Raw genomic sequence first — 25,613 nt, forward strand, 5'->3', positions numbered from 1 at the left:
ATGCAGTATGCCAGGAAATTTGAGATGTTTATTATCTACTATATATAATATACTTATTACCTAGTACTGGTTACACACGTTACATTGCATAGTGTCAAGAAGATGGCGACTGTGTCATTTTTTATGCCCAAGACCCTAAAAGAAAACAATTAATTCCATATGAACTACACATTTTCAGCTTTAATCTAAATAAGAATCATTCTTCCCATCCAGCAACACTTTCACATTTAAGTGTGTATTGTATTAGTGAGAACATGTTTAGGAAAACCATCTGAGTCAAAATATGAGTAGGAGGGGTTGGTAGGCTTCAGTGCACTGGAGTGTGGAGTTTCTTTGGGCCATGGGTGCATTTCTGCCTGCAGATCGGATCAGGTAAATCAGGAGGTGAAAGGATGGAGGACATAACACGGGATGACAGACTGAGACCCCCCCTTGCCCCCTCATAGTTTACAGAACCAACAAAATGCACATTCTGTGGATGAACATGTTAAGATGTGATTATTGTCCTGAAGCTCTAAACCCTGAGTCCTAATCACTTGTTTAAACATGATAATACCAGACCAAAAACAATAACTAGACTAATTAGACATTCAAGTGCTATTTTGGGATGTAAAATATTATTTCAGAGCAGCAGTTTATGTGTCTTTTGCTGAGAACAAGTAGCCCTCTTCCTGCTTCTTTCTGAAAACTGTTCTTTGGTCCCAGTTTTTGCTCTATTTTCCTCACAAGCATCCTCTTCAACCCAGGATTCCCTTGCTGGGATGACTCACAATTTACAGCGGCTTTAGATAATGTGAGGTAATGGCATGCCTTGTCAAATGCCATACCAGGACTTCTGCCTGAGTATTAACAGCACACCAGAGCTCCTCTCTAGCTTGCCTTTGCTTACTTGTCAATGGTGGAAAACAGTATTATTTTGTATGTGTTGGTAAATTCAACACTCACAAACAACAGCATTTATTTACAGTAAAGAGTGAAATGGATAATCTGCAGAAACATAGACACGTCTACGTGGATTGACGTTGTCACGTTTCAGCAGATGATCAGAAAATCCTAACTCCAGTGAAGAGGAAAGTCTCATATAATCACTTGTATGTGCTTAAGAGACAATGGAGATAAGAAGAGTTTACAATGGGGCCAGCAGAAAACAGTTCAAATCAAATCCTAAATTTGAGAAATAACAATGCTGTGTCATGTACATGTCTGTTTGTCTGTCAGCAGAGAGGGCCAACATGCACACGTCAATGTGTGATTAGACTCGACATGCTCTATCAGGCACCAGGGCTTGCGATAGAGGCTCCTGTCAGTCTGATGTTCTTCTGCCCATGTGTGCCAATGCAGACTGACAGGATTGTATGTTAGAGAAGGCCAGTGCTATATGGTTTGTTGTTATGTTGTTATGCTTTTGACCCTCAGGGGCTACCACACTTCGGCTGAGCAACCGCAGCCCTTTTCCTCTGGCTGATTGTTTACTCTTCCCCATCCTAGCTCTGGCAAAGAGAAGACATCTGGAGGAATCTGAACTATGCAAAAAAAGTCTATGTATCTTTCTGTCGTTAACAGTTAACAAATAAACAATCTCCAGTTCACCATTTCCCAGCTTCAGGTAACGTAGCCAGACAAGAAGTCATGTAACATGACTGTTTGGCTGCCACTTGACTCTTAGTAAATGACAATTTTATGATGGCGCTGGATGTCTCTTGTCCTATCTCTGTGTCATATCCATTTCCTAAAGTAACTTCATATGATGCACTCTCTCCCGTGTGATTGCTGAATATCCAGTTAGCAGCCTTTTCAATGTGCTCAGTGCTAAAAGCGGTGGATTTGATTATGTCTTTCTATTAGGTTTTTTTCTAATGATTTTTCTGTGATTCTCTACTACTGTCTTCACCAAACTATATTAACAAAGGATCAGAAAGGCAAGATGGCTCAAGGTGCTATAATAGCGTTCTATATCCAACCCTTGGAAGTGCCTGCTTATTGGTTTGAATAGGACCTTGACCATTTTACCAATTTAACTTTTTCTCCAGCTTTGACCCACTTGTTTATTGGCTTTACATTGTTTTATTTATTTTATCTATAGCCTAATGTATTTATTACTTCTATATTTATTATATTGTTTTTTCTATCTTGCTTTTGTCTTTTATCGGGAAGCACTTTGTGATGTCCAACATAGAAAGGTGCTATAAAGATATACTTTACTTTATAAAGTGTACATGGAAAATGAGAAATTGCAAAGAAAGACATGGAAAAAGTCCCCAGCTTTACATTTAGAGGCCAGGCAGCATGTAGAAAAAGATTATGTTAGAAAGCTTCAAGACAGCTAAATGGATCGTGTGGTAAGATTGTTTTCTTAACTGCTGTTTTCAAAGGACCTCAGCTTTTAAGCCCACATGGATGAGAAGTCCTAAAAATGCTCAAACATATTTACAATTCCACAACTGGGCAACTCCATCTGCTGGTGAAGATCATGTGATATGATTGAAAGTCACAGGACAACCACCAAATGGACATTGTGGTGAGATTGCTTCCTTTACTGTAATCACTGTTTTTCATATATTGTTCAAATGGGATCAGAACTCATGTTGTTCAAAAGAATATATTCTGGTGTATATATAGGCTACTGTGATTGTGTGAAGATAGAGCTCTGCGTATGCATCATTGTTATTGAAGGATGATAAACAGCAGATATAAATCTTGATAACCTTTCATGTAAAATTAGTATTTACTTATTTCTGGGCAACCTGTTGCTTAAACAGAATAAAAACATATATTCTATCATAAGCTCACATTTAGGGGCTTTAACACAACATTGACCAGTGTTTTTCATATGTTGTTGGAATATCAGAACTCAAATAGACTTAAAATGTCTAATTTTCCATTGAAAAGGGGGGCCTGAAACCTCATGGAAAATTATATATTCAAAGCCTCTAGTTAAATACTGGAATGTCCAATTCAAAAATCTGGTGCTGTGATTGTGTGAATGTGTGAATGTGATTTGCAACAATAAAGTTGATTTCAGCAAAAGGTAACTGTGGTGAGCTCTGCCTGTCACATCATTGCCAGTGAAGGGTGATAATCTGAAAACCATTAACATCAGTATTTACTTTTTGGACATCCTGTTGCTGTTAAATTTGAATGAAATGGCATGTAGCTAAAAACACAATTCATTAATTATTTAGTGGAAAAAAATAATTAAAAGTGAGCAGAGCTGCAGTCCTGTCAGTTTAAGCTCGACTTAACTTACTCACACCCATCTTATTGATCAGCAATAACACCTGGGACCTCTAAATCGGCTTGAGCTTTTTGGTTGAAAGTGTGTTCAAGACTGCTATCAGTAAAAAACACTTCTGTGATCTTTCTCCACTAACAGGTATCCCCAAGTGTCCGCTGCAGCTCCACCAACTCCTCCCACTCCTTCCTGTCATCACCACAGGAGAAACATCCTCCTCTCTGTGGAGCTGCTCCTCTGACTGACTTTTCACAGTCCGATGCCCCGACAGGACTCAGCAGTCATGGCCGGCAGTCTGACCCACCAAGGCTCCCCGAGCCCCGGCTACAGCTCCAACAACGCGGTCCCGGTGCCAGTCATCACACAGACCGACTCCAGGGACAAATGGAGCAAAAAGATGGATTTTCTCTTGTCTGTCATTGGCTTTGCAGTGGACCTGGGAAATGTTTGGAGATTTCCGTACGTATGTTATCAAAACGGTGGCGGTAAGTAGTTTAGAGATTTTAAACCAGGCCAATCCAGCTTCATTTCATAAATTAGGATTTGTGTAACTTGAAGTCTATTGTAAGGAGCCACTTTGCAAACACTTTTCAATCGATTCAATCTCTCTGGCTTTGGATTATTCAAAGGACAGACTGAAGCTGCGCATCTGGCTGCAGAACCTGTCCATGGTGCTGAAGTGCGCATCGTAGCCTTCACAACACTAACAAGTTTTCTTTTAACACTTTTCCTACGACCTTGACCTTGATCTAGCCTACTTTTCTTTGGTCACTTTTCCTAAAAAAAAATGTTTTTACAATACATGAGCTTCACAAATTCAAACGTTTTATGGCGCTTTATTTCCATTTTTTTGTTAATACCCTTTTTCTCTGATTGGATCAGACATTATGTTTTTTTGTTTGGAAAAGGATGTGCTCTACTTAGTCCTACTTTAACATCAGCAACTAGGGTCGGTTGCATTACAGCAGCCAATCCGGTTGTAAAGCAAGGCAAGTTTAATTATACACACACCTTCCAACATGGAAATTCAAAGTGACGCAGACAAGACATAAAACGGCATTAAGACAATATTTAAAATACAATTAAAAACACATACCAACAGGATTGAAAAAGCATAAAGATAAAGAAGATTTAAAAACCAAATAAACGAGAGGAGGAGATTATATAAACATATCGTTTTATAATTTTGTGTGTGAATATCCATGTTTTGATCAAATAAATATTTAGATTCTTGTAAATCTCTATTTATTCCAAAACTTACACCATAGCTTAATTAGCAGATGTAAAAATGAGGTCAATGAGAAGTCTCATTTTTTCACATTTTCATTCATTTTTCATTTTGTAATTCTTAAGTCCTCATTCTTGACTTCATAAATGTCCTCTCCTTGTCATTACACACCAGACAGACTAACAGTCATCAAAACCTTCACATAAAAACCCTACATAACATGTACCCTCATGCATCTCTGTGCAGGTGCTTTCCTTATTCCCTACATTTTGATGGCCATCTTTGGTGGTGTGCCACTCTTTTACATGGAGCTGGCACTTGGACAGTTCCACAGAACCGGAGCCATATCCATATGGAAACACATCTGTCCCATTTTCAAAGGTGAGGCCCTTACACTGCACTGCTCAACAGCAGATATTCAGATAGTTACCTTCTGTGACTCAGTGATAGGGTTTTCATTTGAATCTTCTATCTCTATGTTGTTCAAAAGTAATTTGATCACTGTAAATGTATCCCCCAAAAAGAACCAGTGAATCATTATAGACATTTCACAGGTGACTTCCTCCTCTTCTGTTTCAGGTATAGGATATGCCATTTGTATCATCGCCCTGTATGTGTCCTTCTACTACAACACCATCATTGCCTGGGCCCTCTTCTACTTCTACTCCTCTTTCTCAACCATCTTGCCTTGGACAAACTGTGACAATGTGTGGAACACCCCCGACTGCACCAACTATTTTGGCATTGACAACGTCACCTGGACGAATTCCTCAAAGTCTCCGGCAGAGGAATTTTACACGTAAGTGCATGTAAGTGTGAGTAACAAAACCCACATATATAAATAGCTTAACAGTAATACTCTACACAAATATTGTCGGCTAGTGATTTAGTACGGGAAATGTTGTCTTGCATGCTGAAACTGTGGATGTGTATGTTTTATCATTACAGGAGGAATGTCCTTGAGATCCACAAGTCATCAGGGCTGAGAGACGTCGGGGGTGTTCGCTGGCAGTTGATGCTCTGCCTTTTTCTCATTTTCACCATTGTATACTTCAGCCTCTGGAAGGGCGTGAAGACTTCAGGGAAGGTAACACATTGCAGTTGCTTCATTACCATCATAGTATAGAAAATTGTGTATCTTCCTTACTTTAATCATACATCTATGATCTCTAATTTATCTCTTTCTTCCACACCAGGTAGTGTGGGTGACGGCCACCTTGCCCTACATAGTGCTTTTCATCCTGCTAATTCGAGGTGCCACTCTGCCAGGAGCCTGGAGAGGTGTGGTGTTTTACCTGAAACCCCAGTGGGGGAAGCTGCTGGAGACCAGTGTGAGTTGTACAAAGTTGGTCAGTCAGCTGGTTTGTCAGAAAAGGTTACAATTCACTCTTCTCTAACAAGAAAAGCATGGTCATACAGCATATGTTTGGTCCCTTGAGAATTATGTACTCTTAATTTAAAAGATCCATATCAAGGATTCATATTCAAGCGCCTTTGAGTCTTTGAAAAGCGCTATATAAATTCAATTTATTATTATATTAAAAGCAAAAATCAATTCAACAGTATTGAAAAGGTGCTCAACCTTATGATTGATCATAAGAAAGAAGATGAAGACAGAAAAGAAATAATCTTAAATACATAAATACATGCAGATATAAATAAACTGAGTTAGTTTGCCCCAGGTAATGTGGAATGATTCATCACTGCATGTTGTGTTTCTTAGTGTGTATGTTATTTTATTCCATATGTTTAATTTTACCTATTATTGTTATTTATTTTGACAGATGTGGACATGTTTTTTCAAAGCATATATTATTCTTAACATATATAATCTCTTTTGTCAACCATTTCTTTCAGAGAAGTTTGTATGGTTAATGCAAAACAAAATTGAATGATATGCTCCATTTCGCTGTGTATAACTTTCCAAAAAGACTTGTGACTAAGATGTGTTTCTCCACTGTCCTGCTAACATTTAGGAGTTCCTGATTCGTATTTAACTTGCTGCACTGTGTTAATAAAATAATACATCTATATCTTCCAAGCATGAGAGGCAGTAGTTTAATATGTACCTTCATTCCTTTCGACACACTAGATCCTTGAGAATCTGCCTATATATATTTTTATTTAGATCTATGAAACATCCTCATTTTCCTCTCCAGCTCACTGCGGTTGTTTGCTAAATATGTGTGAGTGCTTTGGTTGGAAGAGAATATGGATGAGACGAAATGAGATGCATAAATAAGCCACAGAGCAGGATAATAAGATGCATAATTGGTTTAGATTTTCTGCCCATTAACAAAGGCCTCCCTTTCTGTCTCCCTCACAAATATCCAACGCTGCCTTCTTCTTTTTAATGCCGAATGCGTGCTGCTCTTTAGATCTCCCTGCGTACAGCTGTGCGACAACTAGATTTCTATACGACTGACACAACACCTCTACTGCTTGGCAAATTATACTAAAGGCTCAGAACACACAAATAAAAAAGGGAATTTGAAGATATTTATTTCATTTGGAGGGTGACTTAAATCACTGAAAGGAAAGACCTGGCAGAAACCAGTTCTAATCTGTGTATGAAATACTCTATTTGCATGCTGTTAAATGCAATAGCAACCTAAAGCATCTCAGAATGAAGTCTTGGAAAGTGTAATGTCTGTAATGTTCTGTCTTTTCTAGGTTTGGGTGGATGCTGCTGCTCAGATATTCTTCTCACTGGGGCCCGGGTTTGGGGTTCTCCTGGCCCTCTCCAGCTACAACCCTTTCACAAATAACTGCTATCGGTAAGAGCTGAGCTTTAATGTAGCCCCCTCCCCCCCCCCAAACACTGAGTCATGTGAACCTACATTTGTGGCTTGAACACAGCTTAATAACCTGCTGTTGATTTAAAGGATTTAGTTTAATAACTTAAGTGCACAATACATGGTCAGAACTCCAAGAGCAGCTGTGGGATTTATGCTTATGCATTAAATAAGACAGTGTGGTCGAGACAATGTTATTAGAGGCAGGCGTGGTGAATACTACATGTTGGGTATAAATGCCAAGCTGTACACAGGAGATTAAACTGTACAGTATGACTAACAGTGGGTGTGTGTCTGATGTGATTAGTAGAGCAGAGTGGCATGTGAGGAAATACACAGATCATGAATGAAACTGGATGCTGCCATTTCCTGAACCATCAAACATATTTCAAACACATTACAGTGTGATAATGATGTTTTTCAATACTGACTTCCAGACCACTTTTGGTTTTCAATTTTGTTTTTCAATTTTGTTTTTGATTGAACAAATATGGTGTATATGCATTCTTTGACATTCAATTGTCTTCTTTATAAAAATTAGAAAAGTAAATTTCAATTGCAAAGTACCTGACAAACCAATTCTGGCTCCAAACATTAATTAAAAAATAAATACTTACAGGAAGTCCTTTGGGAGTGTGAGTTGTAAAGCAGATGTTTATTTATTTATCTAAAACACTTAATGAATAATTCTACCGAGGCTGCCTGCAAATGGAAGATTTTCCTTTACTAAAAGCAATGCTGATTGACGCTTATTGATTCATCCAAAGACAGATTTGTTACATCTCTAATGAACACACAGCAAACATCCTTCAGTAGGGTATTGTTGCGAGATGTCTATGGTTGCTATCCAGCAGCATCATCATGTGTCAGACACAAAGCTGAAGAGAAAATATAAAGGAGCTCATCAAACAAAGGTCAGAAGGGTCAGCAAAGTATTGAACAGCGTTTCGCTCAGATAGCAAGAAAGATTTGGTTTAAAGAAGAATTTAATGAATGACAATTATTATGCCGCGTATCCTTGAACAGGGTTTCATTTCTTCCCCAACAGTGACGCCATTGTGACAAGTTTGGTGAACTGTCTGACCAGCTTTGTGTCAGGGTTTGTGATCTTCACGGTGCTGGGCTACATGGCAGAGATGAGGAAGGTGGAGGTGGAGGATGTAGCCAAGGATAAAGGTCAGCAAATTAGTTTCATATTTAAAATCATGAGAAGACTCTTGGTTATAAATCAAATGCTTACCCTGATCTCTTCATATTCAATATGTTCATGCTTTCAGGACCAAGTTTACTCTTCATAACATACCCAGAAGCCATTGCAAACATGATGGGCTCAACCTTTTTTGCAATCATCTTTTTTGTGATGATGATTACGCTGGGACTGGACAGCACGGTAAGAACTGGGAACTCTGGATGTACATGGTGTCCACACGGCCACTTATTTATAACAGAAAACTATTCAGCTGAATGCAATACTGACGAAAAGCATCTACATAAATTGAATGGCTTTAATATAGCTACAATATAATAATGTATATTTTAAACTATCTTACAATAACAGCGTTCTCTGTGTGTTTCAGTTTGGTGGGCTGGAGGCGATCATCACTGCTGTGTTGGACGAATACCCAGATCATCTTGCTCACAGACGTGAACTTTTTGTTCTGGGCTTGGTAGTTGTCTGCTTTTTGGGCTCTCTAAGCACTCTTACAAATGTAAGTTCTTCACATTTTAAATTAGTTCAACCAAAGAGAACAAAATGCAACCCCTTGTTAGTTCAAATAATTATTTTTCAATCACATTTATAGTAAGGTTTGGGTGGTTCTGGATACATTGCAGTGAATTAAAAAGTGACATTTGCAGTCTGATGATGGATTATGTTATTAGTCAGTGTACAATGTTATTGACAGGGTGGTGCCTATGTGGTGAAGCTGCTGGAGGAATTTGGAGTAGGATGCTCCATTATTGCTGTGGGTTTCCTTGAGGTCATTGCGGTTTCCTGGTTCTACGGTAAACAAGAGATTATTATCGACTGACTGGTATTCAGTGTCTTTTATCTGCAGTGTCAAATGATGACCCTTAATAATCAAATACGTTGTTAGTGTATTAAAAACAAATTTTGTTGCTTTCAGGCATCAAAAGATTTAGCAATGATGTTCAGTCCATGCTGGGCAAATCTCCAGGATTATTCTGGAAGGTGTGCTGGGTTGCCATCAGTCCAGCATTTCTAGCGGTAAGATATGAAATATTCTGATCCTTACAACAAGTGGAGCTACATGTCCACAATGCTAACATTTACTGAGGTTATATAAAAAGCACCAGATAGGAAATATCCAACCTGTAGTCCTTAAATAAGATCAAATAAGCATCATTCATTTAAGTCATCCAGAGATCAATGGACAAAAGTGGACCAGAACAAAACAAGCTCTGTGTAACATCAAGACTACTGGACCAATGGCCTTTGAAGACCTAACAGCTGACCCCCGTTCTGTAGATTAAACCCTCCTCTAAATGAAATATCTTCCTTAAGCTCAGGCAAATGTCAATTTCCCTTCTCTACATATAGTTTAATATCCTGTTCTCTTATTTGAATCCATCTCTCTGGTTGTCTTCCTGTTGATATTTTGCATTATTACACTATCATGACTTCCTTTAGATATTTCTGTGGAAGTGTGACAGATACATTACCTTTCCCCAATCCTATGTTGGAATACAAAAGTTACATTTACATGTTGAAATATGAAATATATGTATCCCATCTCTTCTCAGTATATTATAGTGAGCTCCCTGCTGAAAGCGCCGCCCCTCATGCTGTTCGACTATAAGTACCCTGACTGGAGCATCACAGTGGGATACATGATTGGCCTCTCATCCTTCATGTGGATCCCCATCTACATGGTCTACAAGCTGGTGTGGACCCCTGGATCTCTCAAACAGGTCAGTGGATGACGGAGGGAGGACAAAAAAAAAAGTGTGCAAAATGCTGAAAACATGAACTGCCCTGACACATTTTCCTTTAATTTAACTTCTGACTGTCTGGTTTTCCACAGAGGTTGGCGGTTTGTCTCAGACCAGAGAGGACCATACCAGACATCCACGCTGAGAACCTCAACATGGTTATTGTGCCATAGAAAGAATAACACAAGAAAAAAAACCTGCTTGTAGTTTCTATTCAAACCACAGTTTTAGGTTATTATTTGTGACTGAACTGGAACATCTGACATCACGACTGTTACCTGCTGATGATGTCCAACATGTCAACTTTCACTGCACATGTACACTCTGTAAAATGGTAAATGCTGCTAAATTTGTAATTTAGGAGGAACTGAGATAGCAATACTCATACCTTACTGTGGTATGTGTGTATTCAGATCTATAATATGTAGCTTCACCTGTTGCCATTTTCAAGTGTTGTATTCGTGCGGGTATAGGAGCCAGTAGCGATTACTTAAACTTAATGTTCTGCTTTTCCCCTTAATCAGCTGTCTTTATCTAACGAGAACAATATGCCAAGGAAAATAAAAACACGTATTTCCATATGTAACATTCAGCACATTATTTCTATTGCATGGGGCCATTTTCTCTTGTTAAGTTGTGTATTTTTTGTAGTTTGTGAAAGTTAGATGAAACAATGGTGTGTTGCACTTGGTGCAACAGTGAGGTTAGTACAGTTTTGGCAGCGGCATTTTGCATGTAATTTCATGTAATAAAAAACTGTATTCAGTGGGCTGTTTATCCTCTCAGTGGACAACATACTCTACAGTTTTTCAGCTAATGTTTTTCTCACCAGCTCTGCTGTATTTTTGTGCCATTTTGAACAGATATTGTGTGTTTTTGTTGGACCTAAGTCTAAGCACTTTTTTTGCTGGACAGACAGTGAGAGAGATTAAATAGGACAATACCTAAATCAGTTTGACAGAAAATTACAGGCCCTCCTTTATTTTTTGCCAATGATGTATTTCATATTTATATAGTAGATCTGTAATACAGTGCTTGTATAGGATTTCACACCAGCTGCTGGATATGTCTTTTAAAAATGTTCTGTTTTTCCCTACAAGTGTTTGTAATAGAGATACGTGAGGCACTCAGACAAAGACTGCATGAGTTAATTTTCAGAAAAATATATTTTTAATTGAATTTAATTAATTAATTTAGTGTGTTGTTTTAGAATTGGCATTATAGAATGCAGAGCCTATGTACTACATGGAGATACAGTACAATATGTACAGTTGGACTATGTACAACTGTAAATATATTGGTTCTTCATATTCAAAATAAATTTTGATCTTCATCTGGAGGCCTTCATTTAACTACAGATAGCCTGTTTTGCCTTAATCTGCCTAAATAATACACTGTATGTACAAACATTGTAAAGGTTCTATTAATATTATGCCTCTCCAATGTTTTCATTCTCTAATTTAAGTCTGATCAAATATTTTTTTGCAGACACACAGCATATCACTTGTGTCTTTGCTACATGTTAAACTTATCTAAAAGCGCTTTATACTTTATTTATATGTGATGAGCAAGGTGATCATTGTTGTGTGATTTCCGTCCTTCTCAACCTGGTTTATGTACTAGTCAGATGTGTATAAACTAATCATAGTGTATATTACATATTTTATCTCAGTGCTTCTTTTCATTCCTGGAGGTTAAACATGAATATAAACAAACAAACCAAACAGTATTTAGAAAAATGTATCTTGTCCACTATCTATATTACATAAAAATTAAGACTTAACGCACTCAACTCACATTGAAACTTAGAAAACTGGGTGCTGGATCCTTAATGTGGATAACAATGTAATATTGCCATTCAAGTCTTTGTAATGGCTGGCAATAAAAAAACTATTAATTGGAGTGCTGTCCCAAGTACCTTTATATATTAATATCTATATTACAACAGGCACTGTATTTTTTTCTGAATTGTAAATAGCAGGCCACATAAGAGATTTGTTCTTGTAAATCTCCATATGGTGATCTTCAGGTCTTTGTAATTGCTGTTGGCGGTTACTGCTCACCTCTATTAGATATTCTAATTAACAAGCTAATTTACAATATCCAGGATCCATCAACATACAAGGGAATAGAGCTACACACACACACTTCAGAGCTTTACTTATGCAACTGATCTTTATAACTAGGCCCAATCACTTTAAGGACGATAGGTATGAACGTATACGAGAGTAGAAAGTGCTTTGGAACATGATTCCCCATTGAGCTGCTGGTTGATGGACGTGCAGATCAAAGCTCTTTTGTGTCACTGAGTGTTCATTGAAGTAGAGAACAGGCAAGCACAGGAGACACATAAAAAAGACACTGCTAAATAGATGTTTTCTTCTTTACCTGACATGAACAGCTCGACAGGCAGTATTAAGGAACAAATGACAGTGCAGTGCAGTGCATCCATTAATCCTGACAAAACACAGTGCAAGGGAGGAGATTAAAAGAGGAAATTCAGCTTTCATACAGTTTGGTTTGTATACTGAAACATTCATAACTGTCAGAACTATACATATATATATATATATATATATATATATATATATATATATATATATATATATATATGTATATATATACAGTATATGTATATATATTCTCTGTCAGAAGTGACTGTTATGACTGTGCTCCGTTTCAGCCAAGGCACTCCATTTTATTTTGGACACCACCAGTGAAACAGACCTCTGCTACGTGTGCAGCTGCAGATAGTCTTGATTATGTAGGGGAGAAAATGATTTTGCACTCCTGTGATGTAAATTCCACTAACACAACAGTGCAGAAACCTGAATGTACAGGCATTATTTCTTCCTTTTAGTCGCATCAGGAATATATTTGCATACAGGTCGCAATATTTGTTTTTTTTTGGGTTGCAATAGTCTGTTACAGTACTAATGAGGGGCCAAAAGATAAAATATATTTATCAGCTGTCAGAGAGCCATATTGTTTACAGTATATCATGATGTATCCCTTTATCCCTTAGTATCTCTGAGTGTATTAGATTGATTTATGGCAATGTTGGATAATCGTATAATCATTGCATCAATGTGCTGATTTGTCTGGCATTTCATTTGCTGGATTTTCTCGATTTCATAATATAAAATGACATATACTGTAATAGAAGATTTAATCTACATCGCCAACCCCGACTAGAAACACAGTGAAGAAGATGTTCATTAGTTCTCACATGCAACTTAGGAGTTTTATAGGCCAACCAAACCTGCAATAAACAGTGGGTGGAAACAAATTCACCTGAGTGTACTGTACACAGAAAGATGTAGGTTACATCTGATTTTAAATTAGCACTCTTTGTCATCAACCAATCAATTAAGAAGAAGACTAATAAAGCCATAGTAGTGGCTCACTGTGGTGCTTTGAACTGAAACTGTTGGTATGAAAGCCTTATTGACTGAATATTCAGGTTACTGTTGTGTATAAGTTCAGTGTGCTGTACGTAGATGAAACAATCTTTTGAGTGTCATGATGTAATGATATGAACACATCAAGTAGTTACACTTTGATTATGTAATGCTCTCGTACATGTGCGGTCATGACAATGTTCAAATCTATTGATGAATCAACAGGAACATACAAACGAAAGATGACAGTCACAAATATTATGTTTATAACTAAAAAGAGTGCATTTCATTATTAAGCTAATTAAATGTCCATTCCTGACTTAGGTCATAGCATAAAAAAACTGTTTTATTCAGTTTAATGCCTTCGGCAGCATCTTTGAGTTCATGCTGTAATACAAATATTTTCTTGTTTTGATCAATTTATCTATGAAGTCTCCCGTTTTAATTTCAGGACACCGTGAGTGACATTTCCTAACATTCATTAAGCTTCCCTGGCATATAATTAAGAGCCATAAGTGTTTGGTGTGCACTCGTAAGTTCTATGGAGGATGAAGGTAAAGGCCATATACATCAGTCATGCAGAGTAATTATATAAGGATATAACCGCAAGGAGCTTGACCTTTATATCTATTCTTCATTGCTCTATGACATTTCAGAAATGGGGAAACGGGATGGTGGCCTCCCACTTGTTTAGTGGATACCAGTAAGAGAAGAGATTTTATACACTTTGTATTTCCACACTCAAACTGGAAAGACCTGAAGCTTTCAGTACCCTGGAGCAATCAGGGCTGTAGAAAGGCCTGAACTGTTTACTTCCAACAGTGGAAGTGTGTAATTATTAACCTGCTAGAGCTAACATGATTAATCAATTGTCAGAAAAATACTAATTATATAAATAATTTCTTAAGCAAAAATGTCAAAGAAATTCAGTGGTTCAAGCTTCTCAAATGGGAATACTCCTGTTTTCTTAGTCCTCTATATCTTAGGGTTTTGGACTTGTCAGTTTGAGCCATTACAAATTGTGATGGGCATTTTGTGCCATTTTATAGATTTAACGATTCATTGAGAACATAAACTGCAGGTTAATCAATTAAATGAGACATTATTTGCAGCCCTACAATCAAATATGAGCAACCCTATAGATATTTTCAATTGATATTGTGTATAGGGTTATTTTCATCATCAATCATTTGGTTCATAAAATGTAAAAAATGTCACAATCACAGTTTTCCAGAGCTAATGGATTTTTTTTTTTTGTCTGACCAACAGTCCCAAACACCTAAGTTTACTACTATAACTATCATAGTGGGCTCAGAATAACCAGCACATTTGAGAAGTCAGAACCAGTGGACTTTGTGCATTTAAAAAAAGTACAATTTAGTAACATTTATTTTACAGTTCCCTAATTTCAGAATACTTTTCAAGGACATTTTCTGGAAATATATAATTTGGTACTAATTGTGTGGTAAATATAGAGACAGTATCCAGTTGGTACACTTCTAATTAATACATTCCAATTAACCAGTAGGCCAGATAAACATGCACACATTTGAAATGTATCAACAAGCAAGTATACATTTCAACATTCATAAAGAATTGACCTCCAATCCAATCCAAATATATTTATAAAGCACATTTAAAAACAACAACAGTTGACTAAAGTGCTGTACCATCAGAGAGAACAAAAATATAGGTAGAATGCAGCATACTTGTATGTAGGCAACTTCTTCTTATTTTTTATTTGTTTTTTTAGAAAATCATTGACTGGTAAAATATTTCCAAAAATGATTGAAATAATTAACCTCTAAATCTCAAAATAGTTATCAATTAACTTTCTGCCAGTTGACAAATCGATTTATCAACTAAACGTTTCAGCTCCGAGAGTCAATATAATAAATCAACGGCTTTAGGACCCAGATCGTACAGCGGAAGAAGAAACGCCTCACTGTCATCATCATCATCATCACCATCAGCATCCTCCACCGCTATGATGCTGCATCTCATCCCACAAGCTCTAATCATGTGTTTCAGTGTGTTAGTTAACGGACAACCCGAGGACTTCAAACTGACCGAGAGAGCTTATGTTGTTTTACAGAAGCAGAATTTAGGTGAGGATTGATGTCAGACTGTGGAAACTGATGTAGCCTTTAAGGCCTGTCAGTGCAGGCAGTGTTGCTTACTACTGGCTCTTGCGAGGTGTTTATACACTTCAAAATCGTTTTGTATTTATTGAGTGACAACTATACTCATGAAATGTTATACTGCAGTAATACCAGTTAATCCATCATCTTAAACTGCCTGTGTAGCCTATCTGATGCTATATTGGCGGTGATCGGCTTGTGTTTTTGTCCTCACAGTCACAATGGGGACTGTCCTCGCAGTCCTGCTGGTGCTAATGATCATCATGGCTGTCTGTGTCTACAAACCGCTGTCTCGTCGCTGAAACTGGCCCGAAACCTGGAGGAGATAAAAGACCGAGAGACAGAGCTGCTGACCGCCGGGTGTACCGAGGAGCTGCGGCTCCGGACCGACGGGACCAGACTCGGGGGGGAAACCGAGCTCTGCCACCACAGTTACCATTCACTGACCGTTAACACCCAGACTGCACTATTAACTGGGCTTTTATACGCGATGAAATCCGATCATATAAAATGTACTGTACACACATATGTTGATATTCTGTAATTCCTTTCTTAAATTTATTTATTTTATTAATTACGTCTGTAAACAGAGGGGACATGGGATCGATATAAATGATTTGCCTAATTTAACTCCCAATAATCTGGGCTATTACATCTATTATAAATGTGTCAAACATTTTATTTGTATTTATTTATTTTGATTTTACACCTTAAGGAAATGCTGTATTTAGGTGTCTGCTTTTAAGGCCAAATGTCTTATTATTGAAACAAAATGTGGTCTATAAACCTGTAGTTCTGCAACCATTAAATACATTTAAGTGGGATTATAAAGTGAAAGAATTGTCACTGCTTAGATGTAAATTAAACAGTCTCAGTTTCTTTTCTCTAAATGTGGAAATCTACTCATCAGTTTTCTAAAATTAACTGTAAGCCTATTTGTTTTATTTATTTAGTTGATTGCTTGAAACATACAGACTTTAAATCAAAAAGTTGTAGATAGTTTTATTATGTTGACCTTTAGGGCCAAGTTGTTGTTTTACAACATGAGAAGGCTTCTGTGCAGATTAAATCCAGTGATACCAAGAAATAACTCTGAAATAAATCTGCTCAATTTCCTAAAATAAAACTGTAATGTTGTTCTGTGATTGATTATTCAGATTAAGGTGGCCCATTTCCTGCTTTGTACTTTATATTGTGATTAGGAGCTCTACAAATAAACTGCCAAGAGACAACTAGGTTCATCGATCAAACAAAAGTAATACACAATAAAAATGAGATGGAGGCAGTCATCAGTATATCAATTTAGAAATCTTGTCATTGAAACTGGCTCCCATTCAAAATGGCAATTTGATTCTTCCTACAGTACGTGGTAGCTTTGTAACCTGCACAATCCAATTGTCCAACACTATATGACCATGTCAATATGACCATATTTAGCAGCTAGCCAAAACATACAATCTATTCACTGCACATGCACTTATGTTGTCTTGAAGAGGTTAACACTGACCTGTCAACAAAGAATATACATTGCATCATAGAAAAGTATATAAGGTTGTCTACTCTGTTATCAGCTGTTGTTGTAAATAAAGCACATGAACAAAGTCACGTTTAGTCCTTAATAAAGTGCTTTTATTTTACAAACATTTTGAAACCGACACATTTTCTTAAAATTTTAACAAATAAAAAAAACTTTGCAGCTGGAACGGTGCATTACAAAGACCTGCATTAAATTAACCAAAGCTTGCCTTTTTAAATTGACAGTTTAGCAGTTTTGGGAAGTTGGAGCTTTATGAAATAAGAAGTGTTACAGCTGCAGCCCCTGAAAGTCAGACGCAGCTACGCAGAGAGACCTGGGATAAGTGGTTGGTTGTCAGTGAAATCAACTATAGTGGTTAATGCACGTTACTCAGCATCGCCCTGGTACAACTGAAATCGGTTCATCTTGTTTTTAAGTTACAAAATAAAAAATAAAACTAAAAGATCTGTTCAAAACTTTAGTCTAAGTGGCACATCAAATCTTCACCACCTCTTGCCCCCTCCAAGCATTGTCAGAGCAAAGGAATCCCTTGGCACATGCTGACGAAACTAATCCTACATATGGCGGCCGTGCTTAATCTTAAAAGTCTGTGCTGTCTTTCTTCTGCTCAGAGGTCTAGAGTTGTTTGTGGCTACAAAAGGCTAACAGTCTGCCTTTAGGAATCTGAATAATCTCTGCAGCATTGGTTATGTCACTGCTTTAGAACTGCATAACGGCTGTAAATCCAGACAGACTGGTCCCTGCATTTGCATTTTTCAACTGAGGTGATAATGCTTGAAGTCGCTCAGTGATAGTTAACAACAATATGTCCTTTCTCACCATGAAATCTGAGAAAATGTTCAATAAAAATCAATCCGGGAAAGTTAGAGCCCCGTCCTTGTTGCAGCAAAGATATTACGTTACCATGCAGCTGATTTTTAGTTCCTCTCACATTAACATGCTTCTGTTTAGCCATCTGTAGAGTGTATGTTCACAAAGTACGAGAAAATGCATTTACTTCTGAACCTTTGACTCAATGAACCCAACTTTCTGAATTAATATTGATATGGCAGATATGCACGAGTGATACCATTTTGCACCAAAGAAACATTTACCAGGCTACAATTTCCCAAAGATTTACAAACTAATTCCAAAGTGATAGGACAATTTGTAAAATTGGTACCCTGAGAATTCTGTTACTCTGTGAGCCCAGGGTCCTCAACAAAGTGACTCTGCAGGAAGACCTCACAGTGAAAATTCTTACATCTGTCCCTTTAGGTCCACAGTACTGGTAGCTTTTCTATTAGGCTAGGCTGTTTTTAATCTAGCCATCTAAAATCCAGGGACTGAGAAAACAGGTACCTGGGGGGAAAAAACAACAGTGCTCTAGACCTTAAGTGCCACATTTGAGTGTCCCCTTTGAATAGTCATTTTGTTCATAGAACCCCAATTACACCGATTTGACCCCACTCTGGGCAACAATGTGATTAACACACACGGGTTGCTGCTGTGACTCTCATTTGGATAGAAAATAAATAAAAAGAAGAACCGAGCCAGAATTATCTGATCTGTCCATGAGTTGAGGATGGAGACGCACCATGCTATGATAGAAATATATAAAGGAGTATGGTCTTACCAAAAATACCTTTTGGAAAATATTGGATAGCGAGAATCTGATATTGCCTGTGCAAGAATGATCTGCTACAGAAAGAAACTTGCAGTTGCATAGATGACTACAGTGGTAAGGAAGGACAACTGAGGTGTGGTAGTTGCTTCTGGATCTGGAAAAGTTGCATTATTATTCCCTCTTATTTTTTTTTTTTACTTCTCAGTGAGTGATAGCTGCAAGATCCTCTCCAAATCTTCTTCCTCCTGCTTCCTCAGCCTATCCTCTTCCTCTTGAGCCCGTGCAGAGAGCTCCATGGCCAGGCAGAGCTCTGAGTCGGGGCTTGAGGCAGAGGGGGAGCTGACAGAGCTGGGGGTGTCTCCATATTCCACTAGCACCCCCTCTGGGATACTCCTAGAATGACAGACATGAGAAAGTAGCCCCTTTCAGAGATTTCGTAATATTGCCTCAATGAAGGTCTGCCTTTATGCCGGCTTTGTTTATTCACTCAGAGAGGCATTCAGGGACCAAAAGAGGCATGACGTGTAACACAACAGCATCGGCGTCTAGTGTGTGTGTGAGCCAATCCGCACCGTTAATCAACTAAGCAAACCCAACCGGACCCACAAACCACCATCTTTATGCAATATGGTAGCACAAATGTCAGTAGAGAGGACAGAGTCAGCCGCGGTGCCTGCTTGTGTGTGTGTGTGTGTGTGTGTGTGTGTGTGTGTGTGTGTGTGTGTGTGTCTGAGAAAGGGAAGAGCGAGTGAAAGAGAATGTTTCTGAGAGTTATTAATAACTTCAGCTACTCGGAACGCTGCTTTGTCACTTTTTGACCTGACTGTGGGTTGACTCATACATCGTACAGTAGGTAGTGCCATCTGACCATTTCACACGATCATCGGTTAGGCTCTGTGTCTATTTCCGCTGCCGGCCTAAAGGCACAACAACTCTGTCCACTCATTCCGTCTTCGTAACTTTCACACAGACTGCGAGGCGGCTTAAAGGTGCATAAGTTCCGCCTTGAACAGGCTGTGTGTAAGGAGCTAGTGGGATCCAGCTATTCTGTGGCTTTCACTAACACAAGCAAGCAAGAAACAAGGACTGCTCCTTTTACTACATGTAATTTCAACGTTGACCTGTATTCCTACCTGTCACTCTGGCTACTGGGCATTACATCAGTGAATTCCCCATCAGCATCATCCCAAATCCCCTCCTACAATGACACAAACATCAGGAACATTTCAAGGATACAGCGAATAGCAAGGAGAGCATGGCAAAATGATTTAAACAGATCTGTGTGTGTTATGGTATTTGCTAGCCAGCTGAGTGATGATGGTTCTGACCTGGCCTGGGACTCTGCGAGACTCCAGGAGACTCTGATGGATGGCGTACTGCAAAAGCTCCTCGTCATTGTTGGATATGGGTGTGTGTCGGCTACCTCCTCGACGATGGTAACTGGCGGGCACCTCAAACACTGAAGGACACACCTGAAACGGAGGCAGAGCTGGACGGATGAAAAAAATAAAGAAAATCGGTTTAGGAATCACAGATGTGACGGTCACATTTAATAGTTAAACTGGCTGCATTCCTACCTGCAGCTTCTTCCTCTTCTCCTGAGGATGTTGGTGTAGCTGCTGGTGTTATGTTTGCCTCCTCTTCAGTGCTGCATTTATTGACATTACCAAATGTAATCCTGGCATTCAGCACATGAAACAGGGGAATCTCTGCCCCGGAGGAAAACACAACATATGTAAAAACAGACTTCAGAGTGGGGGATGAGAACAGAGACTAGCTTTATGTGCTTCTTGAAAGAGTAGATTCCATTTAACTTGATAGGAATGTCATATACCTATTTTAACAGGAAATCCAGGAGGAAACTTTAGGGTTACGAAGTCTCGGAGCCGTGCAAAATGGGAACTGGTCCGAGCCATGAGGTCGATAATGGGGGTCACCTGCTCCACCAGGGACAGAGGATGTTCCTCACTCATCCACAATGTACCTTTGAACCTGCGTGAAACACGATAAAAAAAAGGAAAATGCTGTTCAAATGTGCACACACAGACAACTTCATTTATTGATATAGATAACGCACAGCAATGAGGAATAAAGTATGATGTTTCTGTGGCCATAAATCGGTGTTTCTTACTTCTGTGTTCGAATGCTCAGTTCAATGGGTCGGCCGATGTCTCTGTTCCCCAGGTCAAAGTCAGGGTCAAAGTATTCCTCTGGCGTGATGGCAGTGGGATTGGTGGCCGTTGCATACTCAAGAGTCAGGTCCTATAAAGTTGAGCACTTCAAATCAAATCAGCTACCAGGTGGGAACAAAACACATAACTTTAATGCAATTACTGAGTGCATGTTTTACCCCTTGTGCACTAATGTGCTGCTCCACAGTCCCAAGCAGAGACTCCAGGATGTTCCTTTCACCTTTTAAAACAAAAAAGTTGAACTTCAGTACTCTCATTCAATTTCTGTCAAATGTAGATTTGTTATTCTTTTGGACAAAAGTCTACCATTTACATCATAATATACTATCTATCTGTATGTTGAAAATATAAACACTGAAGGGAAGAAAAGTCATACGTGAAGAATATATTCCACCTACTTTTTATCCTGGTTTTCTCTTCGTCTGTGAGATGTTCGGTCCTTGTCCTGATTACCACACTCACATTGTTCACACTGAAAACCTGAGAAAACAACCAGAATATAAAGTCATACTACCGTAAATGGGCTCCACAGTTTTAGGTGTGGCACTAATCTTTAGTTGTAATTAAAAGAAAATAAATAAAACTTCTGTGAACCTTTGCTTCAAATCCATTGACCATTTCAGTTTTGTCAGCTCTCCAGCCCCAAATCCCAGACTTGATCCTGTGAAAATCGTATTTTGTAAAAAACAAAAGCTTTATTACAGACAAAATACACCATTATATCCTTCAGTGTGGAATAACTTCCACAACACGGAGAATTCAACGATGCAATACCATATAGATATGGGACATTTTAAGTTCCCCTGTTAATACATTTCAATGATTGCATTAATCTGTGATTCTTTTCTCATTTGAAAGGCTTTAGCAGTGTTGCAGTCCATTGTTAAGTTTTGTTTTTAAATAAGATATGTCCCTTTTAGCCTCAATTAATTATTTATCAGCTTCAATAACAAAGATATTCTCTCATCAGCAATGGTAACAGGTTGAGCAGGAGAAGCACAGTGACAATTAATAACATTAACGATGGCTCAGTTGTTCCACTAAGCAGGTTAGCCACTACACAGAATATCAAGGCTGTGGCACCGAACACCTGTATGGAGTGCAGCCATCACTAATGTTACTAGTTACATCTGTGTTTGACAAGTCAAAATGTCCACTGTGACAAAGGCCTATCATTCATGACCTCTATAATCACGGTTGTCTGTCAACTGTCATCTGTGTTTGAGGACGCTATCCAGATCAAGATTAGCAAGATAACATGAAGACAATATATTACCCCCAAGCTAATTACATTATGTATGATAAGATGCCTAGTAAAATTTGCTCACATTATTTATTTTTTTCCAACTCTAAATTTGCTCATATTATTAATATCCATTGCAAATTGTTAGTTTGTAGGGTTACATAACGCGGCCCCTTAAAAGTGAGCATTGACAGTCAGACAACCTTTGAATGAATAAGTCAGTGTAAATATTGCATGTTACAGACAATTGGATGCCAGAATGATACTGGAAATATCATCCAGATGTGCAAAATGATGATTAATAAACCTAATGGCATCACTGTTACACAGTAACCTTATTCAGGGAGTAATGACAAGTGTGAAAATGCCACAAGATATCAACTCTTATGAAACAATATCCCTGTGGAGGAGCTTGTTCTTGGCTGATCAAAGGAAGTTAGATCTATACATGTTGGGAGAAAAAGGACAACAGAAAAAGATGTGACTCTTGCCTCTCGAAAGCAATATCCTTGGTGTCCAAGTAGGTGTTGACAATAGGAGTGGTCAATCTTTTGGCAACTTCTTGTTCAGCTGGCTGCATTGACTCTAGTGTGACATCCTCGATTTCTTGGGATATGTTGAAGCGCTCAGTGTCCACAACTTCATCTTCATGGTTCACCTCCATCAACTCTGCATATGAATCTGTAAAAATACAGTCAGGGATAGACTTAAAATCATTTTATAGAAAAAGAACAGATCACTCTAGAGAACTCTATTTTGTGTAAGAGAGTTAAAGCACACACCATCTCCTCTGAAGATGTAGCTTCTGCGCCCTCTGATCCAAGTCATGTTTTCAAAGCCTAGAAGAGTGGCATCTACTCGCAGACTGGCGCCACTTTTCCAAATGCGACAAACATCACTTGGACAAACCCGGGACAGAAGAGGGACTGTGAAGCAACAGCATATGAATGTCCCACACATGAAAATCAATGTCACTCATTACTTAACTAAAACAAATGCTTCCTACCACGAAGCAGGTATGTAGTTTATCCTGCATGACCTGATCAAACCTCTGAACTGGCAATGATGATGTATTTTGTGTGGATATTTATTTGCCGGGTACAGCATTCGAAAACACTTTCGATACTTTCTTCTTTTGCATACTGAATGCTGATAAGAAGCCTGTACTACATGAACAGGTTACTATGCACACACAATCTACTTTACTTATCACACGCACACGCACACGCACACACACACACACACACACACACACTTGCACATGCAAACACACACACACACTTACTCCAACTGGTGAATTCCCACTTCATTTCCATATAGAAGTCTGGAGACTGTGGATGAAATGATAGAGCAATTATTTCCTTTATTATTATTATTATTTTTTTTTTTTATCAGGCACACTTACAGATGTATCACAAGACCACGGGAAAATGTATAATGTAAAACCTCTCGGATCTTTGCCAGCAGCTCAGGCACTCCTCCCAGAGCAGTGGAGGCTTTGAGGTAGTCTCTGCGCTGAAGCACTAACTGAACCATCTCTGGATCTCCCGTGCTGACTGCCTCTTGAAGCACTACACAGAGACAGACACGTTTAAACAAACCACTAAACCTTTTAAGATAACAGCATCTGTTACCCAGGAGTAGCAACTATCCTTTAAAAAAAAAACTCAACAATGACAGTAATAACAATGGAAAGTGAAACTGTTTCACTGCAGTCAGAGGATAGAATATGGATTTTTTTTTTTTTTTTTTACCAGAAACCCCATTAACAGCAGATGCTATGTAGGGTAATGTGAGAAGGGTTCTAATTGATCAAACAACCCACAATCCTCAAAAAGCCAATCTACATGACAAGTGAAGGAAACAGTCATGATATCATAGTATTATTTGTCTGTAATGTGGCCAGGTGTATAACTAACCAGTCCAATTCATGCCGTTTTCTTTAGTCACTTCAGCACCGTGTCTCAGAAGGACTCTCACTGACTCCAGGTGCCCGAGCGACACAGCCAGGTGTAGAGGTGTCTTACCTCTGGGATCCACGGCCTCAATGTCATTCTGAGAAAATCGATCAACAAGAGACCAACACATTAGTAAGACTAAATCCTGCAACATCGACATGGCCTTCAAATTATATCTCGTAGAGTGCTTTTACACCTTTAAATTGAGGTCATCACTGAAAATGACATAGACCTGCGGTAGCCAATACTGAACATCACCTTTAAATTGAGGTCATCACTGATAATGACATAGACTTGCGATAGCCAGTACTGAACATCATGTCTGGTCCTCAAATGAGTCATGAGGTAAATGTGTTATTGATTAGCATTGCTGGGTAGTAACAGTTATAGAGACTGGATCATAGTAATTATATTGCCCCAATACACAGTATACATTTGGTAATACACCACCGATCTATACATTTATTTGGTAAAGCATTTCTTATGTTATCATATCTAGTCAGATTATATATACTGTGTTTGAGTAATGCAATAAATTGGGTTAGCTAGTAGTCTAAATTAACAGCTGAAAACAAGATTTCAATCTGTACCGGAATATAGTTTTTAAAGTTAACTTCCAAACCTGTTGATCGGTGAATAGCTATGTCCTCATAGATATTTCAAACGTTATCTGTGTGTGTGGCACAACTGAGCATCTGTCAACACGACTGGCCTACTTTTACTGAATGGCTACGGATGATTTAACAGCTCACTCCTGGCTTCATCTAGCTAGCAAGCATCTGTGTAAAGACCTATTCCGTATTTTACCAACCTGTGGTGACTTTATTTGTTCTTCCAGTGTCCTGTAGTCATTCTCCCACACTGCGGAATGCAGAGGGAACTTCACTCGGACGTCGTCGCTAACGTTAGCCGTGGACATCTTCCTCTTTGTGGAGCCGCTCAGTGCAACGTTAGCCAGCTTCTAACAATTACAGCCATGGGGAAAACTGCGATAGCTGCACGCTAGTTCTGCCAAAATGTACGATAAACATGTCCCATGTCCTTTATATTTGACAATAACAACGTCGAGAGATATAAACCAGCGTCCAACTTTTCACCAAGCCTTTCCCTAAATAAAACTTTTGAACAAGGAAGTGCCAGAAGCAGTACCCAATGATGACAGGGGTGTCCTATATAGAAATAGAATCACAACTGAATTAATACAATCTAATTAAGACCGATGTCCGTAATTTTTTAAACGGAACTTAATTTATGTGTAATAACAATTATGTCTTTGGTAAATACACGACAGAAACATGATTTGTAAAAAAAAAAAAAAATACACATCG

At 38.4% G+C, this 25,613-nt stretch overlaps 2 protein-coding genes and 1 long non-coding RNA gene across 3 annotated transcripts; 2 read left to right on the plus strand and 1 right to left on the minus strand.

The window, feature by feature from the left end:
• Window positions 1–3,431: 3,431 nt before the first annotated feature.
• On the plus strand, window positions 3,432–11,345 carry slc6a4b (solute carrier family 6 member 4b). Its single transcript, XM_031309312.2, has 13 exons — window positions 3,432–3,717; window positions 4,707–4,841; window positions 5,040–5,259; window positions 5,409–5,547; window positions 5,657–5,791; window positions 7,134–7,237; window positions 8,304–8,431; window positions 8,533–8,645; window positions 8,833–8,964; window positions 9,160–9,259; window positions 9,382–9,482; window positions 10,019–10,186; window positions 10,300–11,345. Exons 1-13 carry the CDS (start codon window positions 3,492–3,494, stop codon window positions 10,378–10,380), a joined length of 1,782 nt encoding a protein of 593 aa, XP_031165172.1. The 5' UTR covers window positions 3,432–3,491; the 3' UTR covers window positions 10,381–11,345.
• A 4,177-nt stretch (window positions 11,346–15,522) lies between these two features.
• Window positions 15,523–16,875, plus strand: LOC118493461. The gene is made up of 2 exons (XR_004895431.1): window positions 15,523–15,716; window positions 15,966–16,875. It is a non-coding gene; the product is annotated as an uncharacterized LOC118493461 (long non-coding RNA).
• A 491-nt stretch (window positions 16,876–17,366) lies between these two features.
• On the minus strand, window positions 17,367–25,609 carry ankrd13a (ankyrin repeat domain 13A). The gene is made up of 15 exons (XM_031309286.2): window positions 25,097–25,609; window positions 24,247–24,382; window positions 23,774–23,898; window positions 23,613–23,658; window positions 23,110–23,253; window positions 22,819–23,008; window positions 21,679–21,745; window positions 21,483–21,564; window positions 21,243–21,304; window positions 21,024–21,154; window positions 20,727–20,884; window positions 20,470–20,601; window positions 20,221–20,381; window positions 20,026–20,090; window positions 17,367–19,285 (listed from the first exon to the last, which is right to left on the minus strand). The coding sequence occupies exons 1-15, from the start codon at window positions 25,202–25,204 to the stop codon at window positions 19,087–19,089; spliced, it is 1,806 nt and encodes a 601-aa protein (XP_031165146.1). The 5' UTR covers window positions 25,205–25,609; the 3' UTR covers window positions 17,367–19,086.
• Between the last annotated feature and the right edge of the window lie 4 nt (window positions 25,610–25,613).

This window comes from Sander lucioperca, chromosome 2 (genome assembly GCF_008315115.2).
Source record: "Sander lucioperca isolate FBNREF2018 chromosome 2, SLUC_FBN_1.2, whole genome shotgun sequence".
Taxonomy (NCBI): Eukaryota; Metazoa; Chordata; class Actinopteri; order Perciformes; family Percidae; genus Sander; species Sander lucioperca.